Source organism: Dermacentor silvarum, chromosome 10, assembly GCF_013339745.2.
Source record: "Dermacentor silvarum isolate Dsil-2018 chromosome 10, BIME_Dsil_1.4, whole genome shotgun sequence".
In the NCBI taxonomy this organism is placed as follows: domain Eukaryota; kingdom Metazoa; phylum Arthropoda; class Arachnida; order Ixodida; family Ixodidae; genus Dermacentor; species Dermacentor silvarum.
The window spans coordinates 156,694,020-156,715,863 of NC_051163.1; the positions used below are offsets into that span (position 1 = coordinate 156,694,020).

At 45.6% G+C, this 21,844-nt stretch overlaps 1 protein-coding gene across 1 annotated transcript in view; it reads right to left on the reverse strand.

Annotated features, from left to right (window-relative positions):
- The window catches only part of LOC125940934 (uncharacterized), a 41,869-nt gene that overhangs the window by 7,584 nt on the left and 12,441 nt on the right, over window positions 1-21,844 (reverse strand). The window contains exons 2-3 of the mRNA XM_049657681.1: window positions 4,950-5,033; window positions 3,390-3,496 (exon numbers count right to left, since the gene is read on the reverse strand). Of these exons, the coding sequence (XP_049513638.1) occupies window positions 3,390-3,496; window positions 4,950-5,027 (185 nt within the window). The 5' untranslated portion in view covers window positions 5,028-5,033. The remainder of the gene's footprint in view (window positions 1-3,389; window positions 3,497-4,949; window positions 5,034-21,844) is intronic.

Genomic DNA, 21,844 nt, shown 5'->3' on the forward strand with positions numbered 1-21,844 from the left:
AGCAGCTCAGTTTTGTACGTTCACTTCCAGCGGTTTTTATTATCGCAAATCGACACATTTCGTCGTCCTTTAGATAAGAGATGAGATGGTGCAGCTACAGTGCATGCGAAGCTGAACAGGTAAATATAATCGGAAGGTTTTTACAGGCGCCTAATTGGATGAAGCGAGACCAGCGATAGGATGGACGCTCGAGCGGCTGTCCTCTTTCCCGATAAGTTTTTTGCTCGTTGGGAAGCTATCCAAGGAGCATACTAAAGGGCTAAACAACGGGCACAACTAGCAACATTACACGTGTTTAGGTATATTTTACGTCGCAGGCCTACGTGAATCACGGGTTTGTTTACATTGATTGTTTTGCCCTCGTAGTTAACTCGTAGCTATTCGACGCGTTGCGAAAAACTTGAGCAGTTCTTCGTCGGGTTTTCTAGGCTTCCTACAGCGAAGAACGGCACGATGGTTGTTGGAAAATGTACAACCAAAACCGCGTTTCGCTTAGCTATATATGATATAAATTACATGTACTCCTAAGTGAAGCATTCGACTGCGCGCCAAGCGTTTTAAATGCAAAACGAACCCGATGCTCGTGGTGGGAGGATTTTTTAGGCTGATTAGCGTAGGCTTGGCAGTCTGGGCTTTCCGGCTAAAATCAAGAGCGCACGCCTACGTGCGCGTGTTTTACCAATGCAATGCATTAGACTAATTCCAGGCCGCGGAGCTGCGCTTGATGATATTTTAATTTTTGCTGATGCCGTCGTCGCCCAACTTTTGCTTGCGACTGTACATGCCCAGTCCTACATCCCAAGTGACGTGCTTCCAGGAATGCCATAAAGGGTGCTACAAATCCGTTGCCTAAGAAATTAGACCCGGAGTAGTAAGCCTGTTTGGGAGAATGACTGTGTAAAAGGTAATAATACTTGTGCACAGCACCTACTGGCCATTCAAGCACCTGGAATTTTAATATGTAGCCAACCACATCGCAGAATCTTCCAAGAGAGTGGTTCGTCTCAAGCTTTGCGGTGAGCAAACCTGCCAGACATCGGGGGCCCTTGATGCACCGAAGAAGAGCTTACGAGCTCGCCTTCACTGCTAAATCAGCAAGAGCCCAACAGAGGCTAATTCAACGTGGTAATCATAGGTAATCATAGGTAGTCATAGGTAATCAGTGACCAAAGTTGGCGTGATGCTTGTTTTAGAATTCCGTTCTCTCTGCACAGCAGCGCAACGCGCTTACTATTTGACTGTAGACTACCAGACAAAAGGTTTGCGGGAAATTGCTTAGACATATAGTTGGGTAGATAGACAGGCAGCTCCCGGAATGTGCATAGTACCATAAGAATGCGAATCGCAATAAGTACTACCGAGAATGTCATTCCTTACAACGGTGGTTTTCCACGTATAACAGATGTAGGCTTTATTTCTATTACCATTTTTGGGGAACTTCACCCAGTTTGTTATCTCTGTCTCGGTATGTCTACATGAGGTATCTATGTATACATTAGGTATCTATGTCCGTGCCTAACCTGTGCCCACCAACAAGGCTCACAAGGTTGTCCATGGTCAAATGGTAGATCAGCGAGCGGGCTGCTCTACAGAGGGAACCGCGTTTGAAAACAAAGTCGGCACAACTGGGGTCACAGTGGTTATGTGGTTATGCTATAGTGGTGCCTAGGCGAGCAAGCTAAGACAGTACTACGAGGTACGAGGTACAACTGTATAATGTGGTGCCACCGACGATAGCTCGTGACGCAGTCGGCTTGCCTTATAGTCTGTGAGCTAGTGCTTCCAGGAATGCCATAAAGGGTGCTACAAATCCGTTGCCTAAGAAATTAGACCCGGAGTAGTAAGCCTGTTTGGGAGAATGACTGTGTAAAAGGTAATAATACTTGTGCACAGCACCTACTGGCCATTCAAGCACCTGGAATTTTAATATGTAGCCAACCACATCGCAGAATCTTCCAAGAGAGTGGTTCGTCTCAAGCTTTGCGGTGAGCAAACCTGCCAGACATCGGGGGCCCTTGATGCACCGAAGAAGAGCTTACGAGCTCGCCTTCACTGCTAAATCAGCAAGAGCCCAACAGAGGCTAATTCAACGTGGTCAGCCGACATAATAGTCACCAAATGCTCCTGATTTCATGCCGTGCAATCGCTATGGTCGTGTACTGAAGGCGCCAGAACGAACTGATCGAGGCATTAGAAGTATGCAACGGTGATCTGCTAAACCGTGTTAAGAGTTCAGTTGAGGCCTTAAGTATTGTACATCGCCGCATGGGCTGGTAAAGCGACAACGACGCTGCCGATGATGCAAAGCAGTCTGTTTGCCTTGCAGTCCACGAGCAAGGGTTGACATTCTGACACCAAGCTCGTAGGCGCTCGTTGGGAAACTATCCAAGAAGTATACTGAGTATGTCTCACTGGGTATTTCCCACACCATAATTATCCTTTAACGATGCTTGCAGTCCACGAGCAAGGGTTGACATTCTGACACCAAGCGCGTAGGTGCTCGTTGGGAAACTATCCAAAGGGTGCACTGAGTATGTCTCACTGGGTATTTCCAGCATCATAATTATCCTTCAACGATGCTTGCAGTCCACGAGCAAGGGTTGACATTCTGACACCAAGCGCGTAGGTGCTCGTTGGGAAACTATCCAAGGAGTATACTGAGTATGTCTCACTGGGTATTTCTCACATCATAATTATCCTTCATCGATGCGTTAAGCGTTGTAACAATACAAAGCGTGTCGTCACAGATATACATCAGTCATTATATATTGCTAATAGCACAGAAGTCACCATCTCGACGAGATGGATGCAACGCTAGTTCCATCCATTGGAGACCTACAGCATTTTATGTAGGCCTGAGAATTTGTAGCCTCCTATGCTGTCAATGGTATTGCATTCAATACTAATGCATCTGGAAATGAAAGGAAAGGGATAGATTTTTATTCTATTAACGTTGTGCAGCATTCCATACGTATACGTTGTGCTCGATGCAGCCGGTTTAAGTTTCAATATAACAAGTGGGTACATTAGGCTAACGGAAATTCAAAGCAGTCTCAATACCTGACCAGCCGGCACACGCGATTTAACATATCAATGATCATGTACAACAGTTCAGCGTAATGGCATCCTTTAAATCAATTTAGATACCACAGTACTAGGAGGTACGAGGTACAACTGTACAATGTTATTCCGACTTCTCCGCACGTTTTGCGGTGAACAAACCTGCGAGACATCGAGGGACCTTGAAGCATTGAAGGAGGAGCCACTGCTGCGATAGCCGTGGCTCCATGAAGCGACAAAATGAGGAACCAGTAAAGACAGGCACAAGGAAGCGGTCAACCACGGCCTTTCGCCGTGGATTAGGGAGTGGGAAAACATTCTCGTCTTACGTGAAATTCAACAGATGGAATGAGCGGTTGAGGAAGAGTGTTTCAACCAGTATTTCTGCTCTCCTTATGATAAATGCATTGATGCTCTTTGATTTTGCGTAGGTGACCTGAAAGTACAAACATGTTCTAAAATTACACATCAATTGATTATCGTATTATGCGGTGATGAAGCAACTCAATTGCCAACACTACATAAAATGTTTAATGTACGAGATAAAAATTCCATTTTTTGTTCCTATGAATTCGCCCCTTTCCTTAACTTGTGCTACAAAACTCTAATATATGGTATTACTTTAACTATTTTAATATAAGAATTTATTTGCAATCACACTTGAGAATACAGCGGTAGTACTGCACCCGCACAAAGTTAATGTTACATCTGATGGGATTTTAAGTTTTTTGTGGTGATCTTTGCGTTGAACGAGCGCATATAATATTGGAATATGAGTGCTTTAGCACAAGGGTTCTCCGCGAGCTCCACGGGACGTATTGCTGAAATAGGCACAGTTTTGGTGTGATAGGACTGTAGTGACGACAAAGCACACAAAAGCAAATCAAGTAAAGGCTTTAACTCATACGTTGAAAATCTTATCTGGTGAAAGCTATGTCACTTAGCCTTAATATTTCAAGACTTCATTCTGTCTGCGATCCCGTAGTTATGGTTGTCCAGAGAAATCAGTATTTACGTGGAATATCCCACAGGATATCGACAGAAGAGGAGAAAACAAGGATAGATGAATATTGAATATTGACACGTGCACAATGTTAATTCTTTCTACGGTGACCGTTTATACCTGCTAACGTACAAGTCGCGGTTCCATGTGTCCTATCAGGTTGCGCGCGCAGGGGAATAGAAGTGTACATTCTAGAACCTGTACAAGCACAGCAATAACGCCGGAATTTTCAACGACTTATGGATAAAAATTTCGAGCGTCTCAGTATTACATGATATTTCTACGATCCATGGCTGTGCTAAATTCTTAAAAAGCTACATTCTTAGCTCATGAATTTGGAAGTAATATTCTTCCCCATCTCAACAACGTCACATGTCGAGATGTCATTCGGCGAAAGGCGCGCTTGCCGTTGTCCGAACTTTTTCGAATGTCGCTTTCGGTTCAGTCAGGTTCAGTGCGTGACGGGAATAGCGGTGTGCACTCTAGAACGTGCGTTATCACCAGCATTGACGCCGTAATGTGCGATGAGTGACGTATATTTATATACCCAACGCGTCTGACCGGTAGGCTTTAACAAAGGACGAGCGTGCTGCCTGCAATCACTATGTTTTTTACAGCAAAAGCTTTATACGCGTAGCCCCCCGTGCTTTTGTCGTGAACAACCCCTGCAGCTCGACTTTCTCACCATCACGTTGCCGTGACAGTGAGAAAGTCGAGCTGCAGGGGTTGTTCGTTTCTTGCTTATTTAAAGTATTGTGCGTGTGAATGATAAGCCGCAGAAAATTCGGGTATAAAAAAATATAGGAAGCTTTCTGATGCCGTGTTGCAAAACTACTGCTAGAACATGCAAGAACTGCAGAAATAAATTGATAACATTAGTCCTTACCAGTGTGCGGATGGTAGCATTGTCGACTAGGACCATTTCCTCCTGTTTGCACTTATCGTAGGGTTGCCCGGCTTGCATGCATTCCTGCAAAAAGCCCGAACAGTTTGTGAATACCCAGTTAACTGACCGCCATCGTTAATGTTACTTTTATTTTGTGTAAAATTCTTGACATTAGAAACTTGAGTTTAGATACTATATACAGAAGGGGATATATATACTACATGGGGCATTGCCGCCCCATGGAGTATATATATATATATATATCACGGGGCGGCAATGGTTGAGGACCACTACGAAGGCCACAAGCGCTCATCCCGAGCAGAGCACTGCTTTGATTGCTGTATATATATATAACACTGCTTTGATGGTTGTATATATATATATATATATATATATATATATACAGCAATCAAAGTGCTCCGATCTGCTCGGGTTCAGCGCTTGTGGCCTGCGTAGTGATCCTCAAGCATTGCCGCCCAGTGTACTTACGAAGTAAATTAACGAAATGATAAATTACTATTAATTGAAGTGGATGACGTGGGATCGTTCCCCACCTGTTGTTTTTCATCCTCTTTAATTTCTCTTAATTTATCATTTCTTTATTTCACTTTGAAAGTACAATTTCCCCTATGGTGCCCTAATTGGTAGCGTTTGTTGGGTTCTTATGATATGAATAATCAAAATCGGGTCACTTGGGTATGGTCGCTTAGAGTGTGCGTGACGACAAGACGCGGCAGAAGTAAAGGCGTTTGCAACGACGGCCTCTTGTCTGCTTACCCCCATTACAAATATATATACAACTTTCAAGCGCGGCTTGTAACAAAGCCTCTTAGCATGTCGTGTCGACCATGTGTCGCTAACTATAAGATGGGGGTCACACGATATATTTTCAAGTGAGGTCGTTGGTGAGCCGGTGAACCTAGGACCAGCTTCTCTGGCGGATGGCACTGACTGTTGCGCGCTGGTCGTAGGTCTCGCTGACGATTATCAAGTTTTAGTTCGGAACGTACGCGCTAGCTAATATTGTGATGTGAAAGTAGCATGTCTGCTGCGTGCTTACTGATTGTGTGACATGAAATACGTTCTACATAAAGGTTTTTCCGAGCATGAAAGAAGCCCGCCAATAGACGCAAAGTGCCTCGAGCGACCATGTCGCGCGGCAATTCTGCGTGTATTCGCGGGATCCTTTCACGCTCGGAAAAACACATTTATGTGGCACGTATTGAGCAACAGAAAGTTGTATCGGGAGTTTTTCATGTCACTCTACAATTTTCTCATTGACACGTTGATAATTAGGGCAGTGCTTCCAGTTAGATTTACAATTAGCTAATTAAAGCTCAGCAACGAAAAAACTACTGGCGGCTACTCCACTGCACTGGAAACAATCCGCACTAGGTTTGCTTCGCGTAACGCCGTTCCTTTTTTTAAATCGTGCTGCGGGATAGCTGGGACACCCTGTATACCATTTTATACCTTTTTCAGTTTTGCAACTATATGTTTTGTCATCGCGGTACTTTGCTTATGGTCAAATATTGCAGGAATGATGATTTTGTTCCATGTTGTTCAACCCGCTTTGTAGGATTGGCTGGCTCAAAACGAAAGCCCGCCATATGTCAGCAGTACACAGACCTCCTTGGTGGTGAAAGTGGACATAACGGTATTCAGTTATTTTCGCCTAAAAACCACAAAATTGAGAATTAAGAGATGGTAAGTGCTAGTTTACAAAGAAGCACGAAATTTCCTCCAGTTTTTCGGTAATTGCTGGTCTTATACTAAAAAATAACATAACAATAAAACGATAGTGGTCTTCGTTGGATGCAATATCAACATGCGGGCTGCATGAAAGTGACCATAGGAAGCCCTGGGATTTCTGGGAAGCAACAGGTGACAAAAGAGCGACAAACAGGAAGTGACAAGACAAAAAAGAACGCGCACAACATTTACGCTATGTCAAAACAAAGGAGAAAATTTTTATGTTGCATGTAGTACCAGATATTACAGCTCGATTTTGCTATAGACCAGTTGAGAAAAAAATGCGACGGTGATACAATTACATCAAACATACGGTGGTCCATAGATTCATTATACAGGACACATGACCAACCATTCGACGTTTCCAAGGCGCATTGCGCATGAAGGGACGCTGCTTAAAAATTTTCTCTTGCACGAATGATAAATGGCCAGAACGTGTTGTGAGACGATGGGTATGAAATTACTATGATTTATAGAAATGGAATACAGCGCGCTCTTCGCGAAATAAATTGGAATCGCCATTTTAAATTGCCAAACAATTTCTCAATCACTGGTGGCGTGGCCTGGCGGCGAAGTCTTTTTACTTTGGATATTAATAGTAATAGTAATATTAATAATAATAATAATAATAATAATAGTAATAATAATCAATCATGTTTCTTTAATGTGCCCAGGAACAACACTAAGGTCTTGAGTGCAGGCGCACGCATACATTCCAAACCAAGAAAACAAAACAGTGTAGGGCATGTAATGTAACATTAAAAAAATAAATGAATAAAAATTAAAATTGTGAAAAGCAGAGAGTACGGACAACAAAGCTCAAAGTAAGTACAAAAGAAAATAGAGGAGAAGAGCACTTGAACAGTGTATGAAATTATAACACAAGGCAAAGCTCGGAAAAGAACGATGACAAGGAGTTATGAAAGATATCGAGATCACGAAAGTAGGCGTTTTAAAGACTCTGTATCCTGTGGACAGTTGAGTGTTCGTGATGACAGGGAGGAACATGGTAAAGTCTATGTTCTCTAGTGATCTTGCGTGGGACACGAAACATGACATAGCTGAGTAGTTCGGGACACGTGATGTTACTGTAAAGGAGTTTGAATGGAACCAGAAGGTCAGCGCGATTACGTCGGTCGCGAAGTGAGGGCAATGACAACAATCCAACAGTGCTAGTACAGGGTGCAATGTCCAGGTTTGCAAAGCGGTGATTATATATGCGTAGAAACTTTTTCTGGACACGATGTATAATGTCACTGTTAGATCTAGAAGAGCCATTCCAGACGACCGACGCATATTCGAGTTGAGGAAGACAGATGGTTGTGTACAATTTGCGAAACGATGTAGGAGACTTGAATTCTCTCGATAGCCTGCATACAGAACCAAGAGAGCGCATACCCCGCATTGCAACACGTTTAGTGTGAGCCGAAAAGTGTAAGGTTGCATCAAAAAGTACACAAGATCATTGATCTTGCAGACCTTACACAACGGCACAGAATCTACAGAATAAGAACAATAAATACTTGCTGTTTTTCGTGTGAAAGTCATGACTTTGGTCTTAGCAGCATTCAAGGTAAGGTTATTATCCTTGCACCATTTAGAAAAGGAAAGCCGGTCAGATGCAGGGCGTGACAGTCATCAATAGTGTGAATTTTCTTTGAAATATTGATGTCATCGGCATATAGAAGGAAAGAAGAGTTCCGAACAACAGAAAGAACGTCATTAATAAAAATTAAAAAAGGAGTGGTCCTAATACTGATCCTTCAGGGACGCCACTAGTTGCCATGTAAGACGCAGACGTTTGGCCATTGACGTTAACATAACACGTTCTGTCAAGAAGATAAGTGCGCAAGGGATTCACAACTGACGAGTCAACATCAAAGTGCGTAAGCTTGATCAGAAGCAGCGAGTGGCTGACTACATAAAAAGCCTTGCTGAGATCACAGTAAATGGTGTCAACTTGCCCCCTTTGAAGTACCGCGGTGCGGAGATCTGTGTCATGAAACTTGCATGATTTGTGATAGTGGAGCGGCCGGTGAGAAATCCATGCTGATTCGGAATGAGCGAGTCCTTCACAGTAAAATGCAATATGTTGTGTGAAGAGCAAGCTCAAAAATATTGGACCTAGCACAGAGAAGAGAAATTGCGCGATAATTCGACACATCTGATTTACATCCAGACTTAAAGGGACACTAAAGAGAAACAGGAAGTTCAGATGGAATAAAAGAGGGACCTCCAGGAATGCATGCAGTTTTTGTTGGGTGCAAAAATATGAGTTATTAGCGGAGAAATTCGTAAACAAAGACCAAGTATCTCTTCATCAGTTTCTCTCACCCCCGATTTGGCGCTGAAGCAGTGTCGTCACCGATTTCATTGCTCTCAGCGAATCAGAATGCGCCATGATACGTCACCGCTTACGTAAACGGCCGAGGCTCTGGCTGCATCATGGCTGCATGCATGGTCACTGCGTTTACGTTCGCCGCGATGGATACCGTTGCTGCCGCTGCACCTTGCAACGATGAGCTCGCCAGGGAAGCAGGACTGCATTTCACCGATATTCAGTGACACGGAGCGCGAAATGATCCTCCGTGCTCGAGCGGTAGGTGTTTCCGCGTGCGATGGCGGTGAGCCGCCAGCCTCGCCGGCGGAAAGCAGAGCTTCGTTTTCGTCGACGGAAGGCGAAGCGTCCGGTCCGCCAGGCGACGATGTTCCCGACAGAACAAGCGTTGAAAGTTGCGCACGTACTCGGTATGTTTATTTCGTGGCTTTATTTAATGACATTGAGCACTCACCGAGCCGCTAGTTTGCTGCTGCAGGGGCACCGGTAGGGGGTTTGATGAAGGCCGCATTGAGGGAACAGCTGCTCGAGAAAGGACTGGCCTCTGGGGCACGCCAAGATGTTTTCCGAGGGCAGGATTATACACATAATCCGAGGGCGAGAAATGCAGAGAGCACACCATCGGTTTCTCTGGCTCTTTTGCCGTTTTATCATCGGCAGAGCACTGAGCCATTGCGAACGCCGGGGAGCCGGGGCTCACCGCGCGACACCACATGAAAGGACACAATCGAGTCAACACTGCCGCTGCCCCTGAGCAAGCGCCTTGGGCCATTTATACAGCCCTCAACACTACACACACGAGGCATTTTCTGGCTGTTTCCCGCGAAGTCAACGTTTTTCGAGCCACGCAACACGCAACAAAACACCGTAGAACGGAACAGGCGCGCGCGACGATGCATTCACCAAAAACGAAACTACGAAACTATCACGACCGAATGTATCGCCATGCCATTTTTTCGTAATCATTTTAATTTTGTGCTAAACTTGTACTTCCTCGCTTGAAACGGTTTAAAAAGTTGGCAAAATGCTGTTTATGTACGCTTAAGGTGTATTTCATTTTGCGTTTTATCAACTTGATAAATCGCTCTCGACCAATCGCGACCGGCCTGCATTTGTAATCTCCGACGTCACGAACGTGTAGTGCGGGAAACTTTAGGAGCGTCAGCACCTATCCTTCAGTTTTTCGCTATTTTCTCGCTTATTAAACATCTGTTTGCAGTAAGAATGGTATGGCTGTGATCGCGAAAGGCTAATCTACCATTTAAGCTCAACTTCCGGTTTCTCTTTAGTGTCCCTTTAAATACAGGAAAAACCAGCAGTTTTCCTTATGTGAGGAAAAGTGGAAGTAGTCAAAGAGTTAATAAATATAGATGTCAATACTGGAGCAAATATACTGCCGTAAGCTTATAGAATTGCGGAGGGGATGCGATCAGGGCCGCAGTATAGGGAAGGTTTCAAGCGCTTAAGGCATTCGTGGACAAGCGTTTCATCAAACAACACCGCACTAGATGTAGGAACCGTCGTGCGCTGCTGACTGACACCAGCGTTGAAACCTGCATCTTTATATAAGGAAGAAAAATGGGCTGCAAAACAATCCGCGACTGCTTGGACTTCTGCCCCTCTAGTGTCAAGTAAGCGAAAACCCTCTCCACGTTTATTGGAGCGTTTAAGGATATACTTCCGAAATTCCACCGGCGGGTCGGAGGCGCTAATAATAATAATAATAATAATAATAATAATAATAATAATAATAATAATAATAATACTTTATTATTTCTGGAGAACACAGTACATTCGTCAGGCCTACCAAAGCCACATACTGGCAGAGCGGGGCAGGCGGCATACAAACTGTGATAAGAAATTGTTTCTTTCGCCATTTCTAAATAAAAAAAAACTAAAGAAAAGACAGCAGATAAATCCGTATATATACGCCGATACACGCAACATAGACATCAATATAATACCTCCACATACATATATACACATACATGTCTTGCAAACCACAATTGGCGCGTGCAATTTTCACCTTATCACTTAGGGAATTATGGCACAAAAAGGGGACACATGATTACAAACATGAACTAAGATTAAGAACTGAAAGTGCTCCTTTGACAACTGTTGGAGAAGCAAACTTTCGGATCACATCACTAACGCAATGCCACTCTGCTGGTGTAATATACACGAAGGGGTAAGTAATACCTATTTGTTTAAGTATTGTAGGGACTCAAATCCACACATTTTAGTGCTTTCTTGAGCTTATATTTTGTTGTGGACTACAGGGTAAATTATTGAACAACGCCAGAACATAGTATTCGCGCATTCTTTTACGGTATTTCGTTGCACATCGTGGTATTTGATAACGCCATTTGGGTCTAAGGCAATGGGAAGTTATAGAGCACTTTAAAACGATTGTCCCAGAAATGTCGCAGGGCTATTGTATGCAGCATGACAGAAGGAAAATCTGGCATTAATAATGCTTTACAAATATCGGTGTTGCCTTCGAGACACAATTCGTAACCTATAATCTTTAGAAGAGAGCGCATTAGCGAATTCATTTTTATTCGCAGTCGAACAGCGCAATGACCGTAAGCAGTAATCCCGTATCGGACTACATTGTAGAATAACGCATGCGCTGTGGTTTTCCGTTCTGATAACGGTATCAGGTGACGGATTTTGTAAAGTAAGCACAGCACTGAGCGAAGCCTTTGAGAAGCATAAGAACGTGCGAATTCAATGAACGGTTGCTGTCAAAACGGAAACTGACGTAATTTACAGATGGTGTAGTCGATAGGGTCGCAAGTACATGGATTGCCATTGCGATCTGTGTAATATTATTCCCATAGTCAGGTCGACTTTCTTTAAGGGGCTTCGAAAGCTGACGAGTTGCGTTTTTAATGCGTTAATGTCGATAAAATTAGTTGCAAACCAGTTCATTGCCTTCGTTGCTAAGTCCTGTAAGAGAAGCTGCATGAAAATAACGATTTGCACGAGAGACTAATACTGTATCGTCTGCATATTGAAATATTTAGGTGGGGATTGCATTAGACCGATCGTTAACGTAAATGTTAAATAGGAGGGTGCTTAGCATTGAACATTGTGGAACACCGGCTTTGATTGGCGAAACGCTGCTGTGAAAGTTGTGAAATGAGACACTGTTACGGGGAAAGAGGTTTGAGTTATATTTACAGAACATTTACAAAGCGCCCACCCGCATACAAGGCATACAAGATGCAAAACCAGTCCGCGCGACATCAGAGACCGTCGTCGTCTTCTTTATTATCAGCGTTGTCTCCAGCTTTGATTGGTAACATGACCCCGGCGGCGAAGGCGCCGTCCCTGTGGTCGCTAGGTCGTTCGAGTGGTATCACTTAAGGCGTGTGACGTGGACGACATCGGTGCAAGAGATGATGACAAAAGAGCGACCAACAGGAAGTGACATGAAAAATAAAAAAACACGCACAACATTTACGCTATGTCAAAACAAAGGAGAAAATTTTTATGTTGCATGTAGTAACAGATATCCACGTCCAGGTCGAGACGTGGTGGAATCGAGAGGCGTGCATATGTGACGTCGGTCACTTGGCGCAAGACCCAGTACCGCCCAGAGTAAGGCGAAATCAACTTTTCGCAAAGGCCAACTCGCCGTGACGGTGTCCAAAGAAGGACCATATCACCAGGGTTGAAGTGGGCATCACGGTGGCAGACAACATAGAAGCGTCGTTGCTTTTCTTGCGAAGTGGTAAGGCCCAGGCGTGCAATTTGGCGGGCCACGACAGCTCGGACGACAGCTCGGACGATCGCGCCACGGGCGTATTCTGACGACGTAGCGACAACGACAGTGGCGTATTCAGCAAGTCAAGAACGGCGGGAATCAAACGGCGGAAACGGCGGCGTGTCAAATGGCAGCGTGGGATTTCTTCCGTACAAGAGATAAAACGGAGAAAACCCCGCAAAGTCATCTTGGGAGGAATTATAGACAAATGTTACAAAGGGCAGAGCGGCGTCCCAGTATGATGGTCGGCGGAAGCATACGTAGCAAGCATGTCTGATAGTTCTATTAAGACGCTCTTTGAGGCCGTTGGTCTGTAGGTGGTACGCCGTTGTCACCATGTGTTTTGTAGCGCAGGAGTGCAAGAGGTCCTGGAAAAGTTTCTATATGGAATAGCGGCCCCAGTCTGTAAGGAGCTGTCGAGGAGAGCCGTGGTGAAGTATAACGTCTTCGAGCAGGAAGTCGGCGACGTCGGTTGCAAAGCTGGCTGGAAGCGACCGAGTGATCGCGTACCGGGTCGTGTAGTCGGTAGCGACTGCTATCCACTTATTGCCGCTGACAGAGAGCGGGAAAGGGCCAAGAAGGTCAAGACCAAACCTAAAGAATGGCGCATACGGAGGTTCGAGTTCATAACCGATATGTGTTCTCCTGTGTCAATAATTAGTGCTGTTACAGGTACACCGTCCGCTTTCACGTTGACGTGTTTGTGATGGCCAGGCAGTGTAAGCAGAGGAATTTCATGTCGCGTCGTCATGGCAGGCTCACATCTCGGAGTTGCGACCGTTAGTTTTCGGAGGAGCGGCGGGACTAAGAAGGAGGCGGAGAGCAACGACGCAGAGGGGAGTGGGAAAGACGTGGGCGTGGCGAAGGGGTACGGTTTGGTCGTGCGTGCAGAGATTGTGGCGCGTTGTCTTCAATGTGTGTCAGCCGGCGGGGACTGCTTGGCGGGCGCCGGGTATTTCGATAGCTCGTCCAAGGCTGCGAGTTTCAAGAACTGCGACAGTGGCGATCAATATGCCCGACGCGTCCACAGCAGAAGCAGATAGGCCTGTCATCAGAGGTGCGCCATTCCGTCTTGTTTCGATAAGGAGTGCGAGCATACGAACTTTGTGGTAGATCGGGTATACCGGGTGAACGGTAGTCAGGTCTCTGGACTGGGCAAAGTGAGTGGAGTCCGACATTGGCCAACTCTTGCCGTACAACGGTCTGGATGAGATATTGTCGCCTGGTAATCGTCTGGAGCGCGAATCTGGGAAGGAACTGGAGATGCAGCTTCAATCTCACGTCAGATGATGCTCACAATACTGTCAGATGCAGCCGGCATGGGTGTGAGATGGAGGTCCTCGCAGGTAGATGTTGCAGCCGTATTAGGAAGGCGTAAAAAGTTTTGAGCAATACGACGGCTTTTGGCTTCTTCGAAGCGGCGTCATTCAGCAAGGATGTCCTGCACTGTCGAAGAATTCTTGAAAACACGCCGTCCGCGATTCCTTTGACGATGTGTCCGACCTTTTCCGCTTCCGGCATCTTCTCGTCAGCCTTGCTACAAAGCACAAGCACGTCCTGAATATAAGTCACATAGGACTCAGTGGAAGTCTGAACTCGGGAAGCAAGGTCTTTCTGCGCGGCCCGCCGGCGGCCAGTAGGCTTGCGAAACAAATCATTGAGCTTCTGCTTGTATAAGTCCGAGCTGGTGAGCTCATCTTCGTGGGTCTTAAACCAGACGCGTGCCGTTCCCGCGAGGTAAAAGAGCAGGTTAGCGAGCATGACGGTCTGGTCCCCGTGATTGCTCGCGCTCACCGTTCGTAGAGCTGAAGCCAATCTTCGACGTCGGTGTTATCTATTCCGGAAAAGGTGCCAGTGCCGCGTGGTTGTGCCAGGATGAAGGCGGGCGCGGGTGGCGACGAGCCTGAAGCATTCTCGCCTTGAGCTGGCATGGCCGATGCAGCCAAGGAGCGCCCGCTGCGTAAATCCGTTGTGCGTCTTGAATACCCCGCACCTCCACCAAAATGTTGCGGTAAAGAGGTTTAACTTATATAGACAGAATATTTACAAAGCGCCCACTGGCGTACAAGGCATACAAGATGCAAAACCAGTCCGCGCGGCATTAGAGAGCGTCGTCGTCTTCTGTACTGTCCTGAGCTGGGACGCGGCCCTGCTCGGCTGCCAGGAACTATCGGCCCAACAAGCCCTAGTTCGGCGGACCTGGGCAGCGGTCAAGACCAACGGGGTCCCGGAATGAGGGACTCCGCTCAGTATTGCAAGGGGGGCGACCCACTAGAGGCCTCTCCCCCCGCACCTTTCTGTATATATAGCCCAATAAATGCTTTTCACCCCCACCACCAGCATTGATTGGTAACAACACCGGTCTCATAGAAAATTATCAAGAAGTGACAGAATATAAACCGCGGAGTCCCATCATCGAAAGTTTTGTTAACAAGAAGTCATGACACGCTATCGAAAGCTCTGCTTACGCCTAGAAACAATGCGCACGCTACCTGGTTACCTTCTATTCAGAAATTCAGGAAGTTAGAATAATCATCCAAGTGTCTTTGCCTTTCGTAAAGGCAAAGGCATGTTGCTGCACTGACAATATAATGTGAATATAAAGGAGGTTGTCCATAGATAAGAGTATGTGTCTCTAGAATTTGTGTCAAGCAAGATAAATTGGGTATAGGCCGATAGTTTTCAACTTTGCCTCTAGATCCTTTCTTATATATTGGTATAAGGATTACCGTTTTTATTGTGACTGAAATATCGCCGCATGACAAGATGTTATTAATCATTGCTATCAAAATCGTGTGGATGCAGCCATAGTTTCTTTAAAGCTCACTGACGGATATGCCTTCACTACCTACGGGTTTGTTGAGTTTTAAGAAGAATTGTTTTTAGGTCACAATCAGTCAGAAGCGGCAGATAAGCCGATTGCAGGTTGCTCATTTTTAATGTACATGAATCCGGTTGTGGTCTGATGAAACCCGATATTCTAGAAAAGCATTGAATCACTTTCTATACCCTGACCATAAGATGAAACGTGGGAAAAAAGTAACGAACATTACGCAGTTTTTACCAATACCTCTCAGGTCATTTATTATGGACCAAGTTTTACGGCTATGAAGCCGGGCATCCACAAATTTGTTGTGGGTGGTTACGTTTAGCAAGGCGAATAGCTGCATGTTAAACGAAGTTTGTCACAGCTTAGGGGCTCGGCGACACAGGCTTCAAAGCAGATCGTTTTCTTTTATAGCAGCAAGGATTTCATCTGACATCCATCCATCGTTAGCGCTCCCTTGTTTAACTGTTATAATTCGAGAAAATTCTCTCCTAAAGAGATCTAAAAGAGCAACATTTTCATACATTTTAGGCGGGGCCACGGTTAGTATAAAACTGCGCCAGTCATACTGTTGGACTAGCCTATCAAACAACCTTGGATCCGTTATTGAAATTTCTTTCTTGGAAGCGGTAGAATGGATGTAGTATGTACGAACACTGTACTTAAGTCACATGTTATTAAATATAGCGTACTTATTGCTTGAAAAGAATTTGGTCTATTAGGTGATTGCGCTTTATTCTATGCACATTACGCAGGAGATAAATGCACGCTGACGTTCGGGCTGCCTTTGTAGTATTAAATTGAGCCGCAAAGCGGGTAGAACTGTTCATTGCGTCGCGCCCACGGATCGGGGTGCCCATGAGCGATGTACGCGTGTAAGGGTACAAATAAGTACCCAGAGTTCTGTGGTGTCAGATACAAATGCCATCGGCGGATTGTGCCGTGAATGTGTTCCAGCCCAGCAATAAAAGTCAAAGGCCTGCGCTGCACACGCAGCACAGTCACAGTGTAAGCTGGTTGAGCGGCGCAAGAGTAGCAAGGACATTTCGGCACCACGCACAACAGGTCATCGCGGCAAAGTGTCTTCGCCTCGATTTTCACGAGAATGATCTGAACTGTCCGCTCGGCGTCGACGGCGAGCTGCGGCTTGTAATGCTCTTCACAGCAGTCTGCTGAGCCCGATGATGCCTGTTTGTAGCCGCGCACGTAGCTGTACGATTCGCTTCTTCAGCAGCGGTTCGTACCTTGCGAGGAGACGACATAACGTGTACCGAAGAGGTACCCAGAATACGACGCACAGATCCAACATCGGGATAGTGTTGATTGTGCGCCTCGTCTGAATCGCATCTCGTCGTCTGCGCCTGCGCGAGTGACACCATACTGATACTATACTAGATGCCACCATACTACCACCATACCACCATGATACCACCATACTAGATGGCGCCACCATACTGGCGGAGGCTCGGGTCGTCTGCGCCTGCGCGCCGCGTGTTTAAAGGGAATATTTGAGCTGCGTGATAGCAAGCGCTTGCGTGGCTCAGTGGTAAAGTATCCGACTCCCACGCAGGGGGCCTGGGCTCGATCCCGGCGGAGAGCGGGTACTTTTCGCATTTCCGGCGATAGCGCAAACGGCCAACGCCAGCGGTGGCATCATCGCGAACCGAAACGGCTATTGTAATGAGCCCATAACAGCTTACGCTGTAATAGCACTACTGGCATATCCTACCCCTTAGCCTGGCGCATGGAGCCTGGTACCCTCGCAACCGCTCAGGTACCCACAGAAACAGACACACTAGATACGTCGCCCCACAAAGCGCTCACTTCAAATTGTTTTATTCCTCATATGTAAGCCCACATTTACACATATTACTTACGGTTGAAGACAGGATAAGGATACTAGGACTTCACCTTCAAGGCAACTGAGCAAATCAGCGTACCTTGCAAGCACTACAAACAGTGGATAACACGCTACGCCTCATAGGAAGGATCTCCAATAAATACGGAGGGCTTCGAGAGAAGGCGCTAATTCAGCTCGTCCAAGCTTTTGTCCTAGCAAAATCACCTTCGCACTACCATGTCGCTCACTCTAGGAAGGAAGCGGATGCTGTAAATTGCTTGATCCGCAAGATACACACAGTCACTCTTGGTGTTCCGATTAGAGCATCCACACAAAGGGTGACGGCCACAGCCAATATTAATACCCTTGAAGAATTAACGGAAGCACGCCTCTCATCGCAATATGGCAGACTCTCGAACACTGAACCTGGGCGTGAGATCCTAAGACAACTTCACTATGTTCCACCACTCAACGAGAACAACGAGAACAAGCGACATTCACTTCCTTTGAACATACACGGCCAAAACCACATCCAACCCCTACCCAGAAACATGCACCCCGAATTTCACGTCGAACACCGGAAACTTCGAGATAAGGCGCTACAACGCAGCTATGGAAAGGCGAAAGGGGTCTACTATGTGGACGCCGCAGCCTGTAACACTAAACATCGTTATGCTCTAGCGGTCGTAGACAAGCAAAGCAACACTGTTCGTTCAACATCAGTCAAGAACACCTCAGCGGGCGACGCAGAAGAGGCCGCCATTGCACTCGCATCGGCGATACCCGATTGCGATGTCATCATCAGTGACTCGAAGACTGCTATCCGGAACTTCCATAGCGGCTAAAATGACCAACCTCACGCACTTTCTACTTGTTGCTCACCCGCCGAAAAACTACATCGCTCTTATCTTTACTCCAACACATCAAGGACTACCAGACAACGAAAAGGCTCATTCCGCTGCTCGAGGATTCACGGACCGAGTGGACGGAAATGTGGACCTTACTCTAGAACCCAATGACTCCTAACAACACACCAATAAAGACGCACTCATCACATTCCATAAAATTTGCACACATTACAAACAACGCCTAACGTAACCACCTCTCTGTGTCAAGCACGCGCCAGAGAGAAATGTGGCGCCAACTACAAACTCGCACTTTTCTTACGCCACGCACTTTGCACTTATTCTTTGCCGACCCATACCCGACACCCAAGTATCGCTTCTGCCCTGTCCAGACAGCAGATCTCTCCCATATCATGTGGAAATGCCCCATCAGATGTCCTCCCCACAACCTCAAACCATTAATTAGTAGCGAGGAGCTGTGGGAGTCTGCCCTGCGCAGCTCCGATCCCACCCGGCAGAACGGAGTCCTGAGGTGGGCTGAGGAGGCAGCGGAGGCCTATCACGACTGGCAGGCGGACGTCTGGCAACAGAAGGTGCCGAGACTGGAGCACATAGACCTCCCCCCTCCCCCTCCCCCCCCCCCCCAGCGCCTCGCCTTTCTTAAAAAGGGACATAAAAGTTCATTCATTCATTCAATAAACTGTGATGGCGCTTGTGCTGCTTTATTAGCAATGCAAAATTCCTAACGGGTATGCAAGAGGGGCGCTTCCTTAATACTAATGAGACACGTACACTTCTGATCGCGATAAAGTCCGATCCGGGTGGAAATTCGTGACTGATTGGTTCCCTAGCACAGCTTGCGCAAGGAAGTGAATCACAAACGATAAATTTGATGCGGATCGGGCTTTATTGTGACCAAATGTGCGCCGTGTGACACCCGTTTTAAACGAGTTTATTTAGATAATTTCCTGAAGACGACTAAATCGGCAGCATCAAAAGCACTGAAAACACACACTGGTTCTTTCTGGTGTTTTACGTGCCCAAACCAGTTCTCATTATCAGGCATGCCGTAGTGAAGGGCTCCGGATTAATTTTGACACAGGAGGCAGCGGAGGCCTATCACGACTGGCAGGCGGACGTCTGGCAACAGAAGGTGCCGAGACTGGAGCACATAGACCTCCCTCCCCCCCCCCCCCCCCCCCCCCCAGCGCCGGCACGGAAATGTGGACCTTACTCTAGAACTCTCCAACACTGAACCTGGGCGTGAGATCCTAAGACAACTTCACTATGTTCCACCACTCAACGAGAACAACGAGAACAAAAAACAATCTTGTCAGTTTCTGCTGTTCCAATGCTGGTTAATACTGTGTGTGTTGTGCTTAGAGCAAGCTTTAACAAAATGCATGGTGTCTTTCCAACACAGGATTGTGTCTCGGACTTCTGCAAAATATAAAGTTCACAGGCTGGCAGGTTTAGCATAATTTCCAACAATCTTGCTTTAGATCCCAAATTTGAAAATATGGCCTACTTTCCGTTTAATCGGTTTGCCTAATGAGCCTCCTGTGATGTAAATATAATTTGAGTCGATATGCATGATATGCATCGTACTTGTCATTTGTTTAGGAACTGTGCTTTGAGGCACACACATCCTTTCATGTCTTGTTAAGAGTTGCCCGACAAAAGCAGGGCATTGGTTACCTCTATTATTGCAGTTAATTCCTAACGTACGTGCCTGCACACATTCTGTGTTCCTAGTTTTATTTCTCTATGTATGTAGTCTAAAATAATATATTACACTTTTTTCAGGGGGGGGGGGGCTGTTTCTTGTTAGTAATGCACGAATTTCAAGCTGCACATTTTGCAAAAATTGCTCGAAAATTGATAAATTCAGTTCTTGACTCTTAGAATGCACTATAGTGAATATTTCCCAAAAACAAATTAACGTCGGAAGAAAAGCCACGGAAGGTGGCTTAAACGTGTTTGGAGCCTCAAGACAACATTAAATAGTCTAAAGCACTACCAGCGCGGAAATGTTTCTGCTCGCTTACTTTTTACAAGCTAGCTGCCAAATAAGTAATTACAGTGTGAGACTTTTTTTTTACTTGTATTATTGTGCGTTTTCTTTTTGTTTCACGATGTTCTTCCTACCGCCTCACGCAACACTCCATCTGGAGCCTATGAGGTATGTTTATAAATGAATGAGTAAATTCCTGAAGCTTGCAACAAACAACGAAGCATAATATTTAGATGTAGCCAGTTCATTATACGTCCCTAGTGCACCACAGCATCATCTGATGTCACACCAATTGCACGTTTGATAATGTATCAACTGCTGAATACGAATGTCAGTCAGCCTAGTGAAGTGGTCGCAGTTGAGGAGGTAACCGAAAGCTTCGTATGCTTTGCCCTTCCGCATATGACATGGGATAGAGCTTGTACTCTGCTGTTGCTTCTCTTATAGTGCGGACCATCTCCCACCTTCTCATTATTCTGTCAACTTGCTAATATGCACAACTTCTACAGGCTTGGTTAAGATGTTGACTGCTGACCTTGTGACCTTGGCTGATGAGAGTTTTAATAGTTAGTGGTACCCTCGTGGACATGGTTTACTTTGCGTGCATTTAAAAGGGTCGGATTTGAAATATGCAATTGACATTCTCAGGGAAACAGGTTTTTGTGAGGAATAATGCTTAGGCTGTTCCCCGGAAGTGTACCAGAAGGAATACTTTCTCACCTAGCAAAAGTGTTTAGGCATGTCGTGCTCAGGCCAAGCTGTCCTACAATAATTAGATGATGATGTGCTATATCGACTACATGTTATTAAAAGTGGAAGACAAAAGTCATAATGCACTTGAATTTGACTAACATTTAGCCTTAACCCCTTTATCGCACACACCATTGGTACAAAAGGGGCGTATGTCATTAGCAAGCTTTTGGGATAACTACAGATTGAATAAGCACTTGCCAAGATTTTGAGGTGGCACCATAATGTGTGTCTTTGCAAGCCATTTTTCTCTTAAGCCTGTGCAGATACGTCACACTAGGGGATTCCCATTCATTTCTCCCTCTAGAGTGACTCCTGTTATTCAGTTTCATGTTGCATGACATACAAAGGCACATTAAGCGAGGCAAAGGATAAGTGGTTTGAATGTGTAGAAAGACTCCGGACACATCTCACTGAATAAACTTACGGATTTGGCTTGAAAGGAACAGTTTAGACGCATCAAGTATTTATTTTTTGTTAGTGTTGTGATGAGAGGTTATTTATTGTAAACGAAAATGAAGGTGAAAGTTGCATTTTCCCGCAACATCACCGCTGGTACGTCAGGAGACATACATTCCAGAGTATTTTCGTGTATTTTGTCTATCGCGGCTCAGTACACTTGCTCAAAGATGGCTAAGTTCAGTTCTTGAGTCTCTTAGAATACGATATAGTGAATATTTGCCAAAAAGAAATTAACAGCCTTACCCAGACAGGGAACAGGTGCGGGAACTTTATTCTGGTTTCACCACCTGTATTT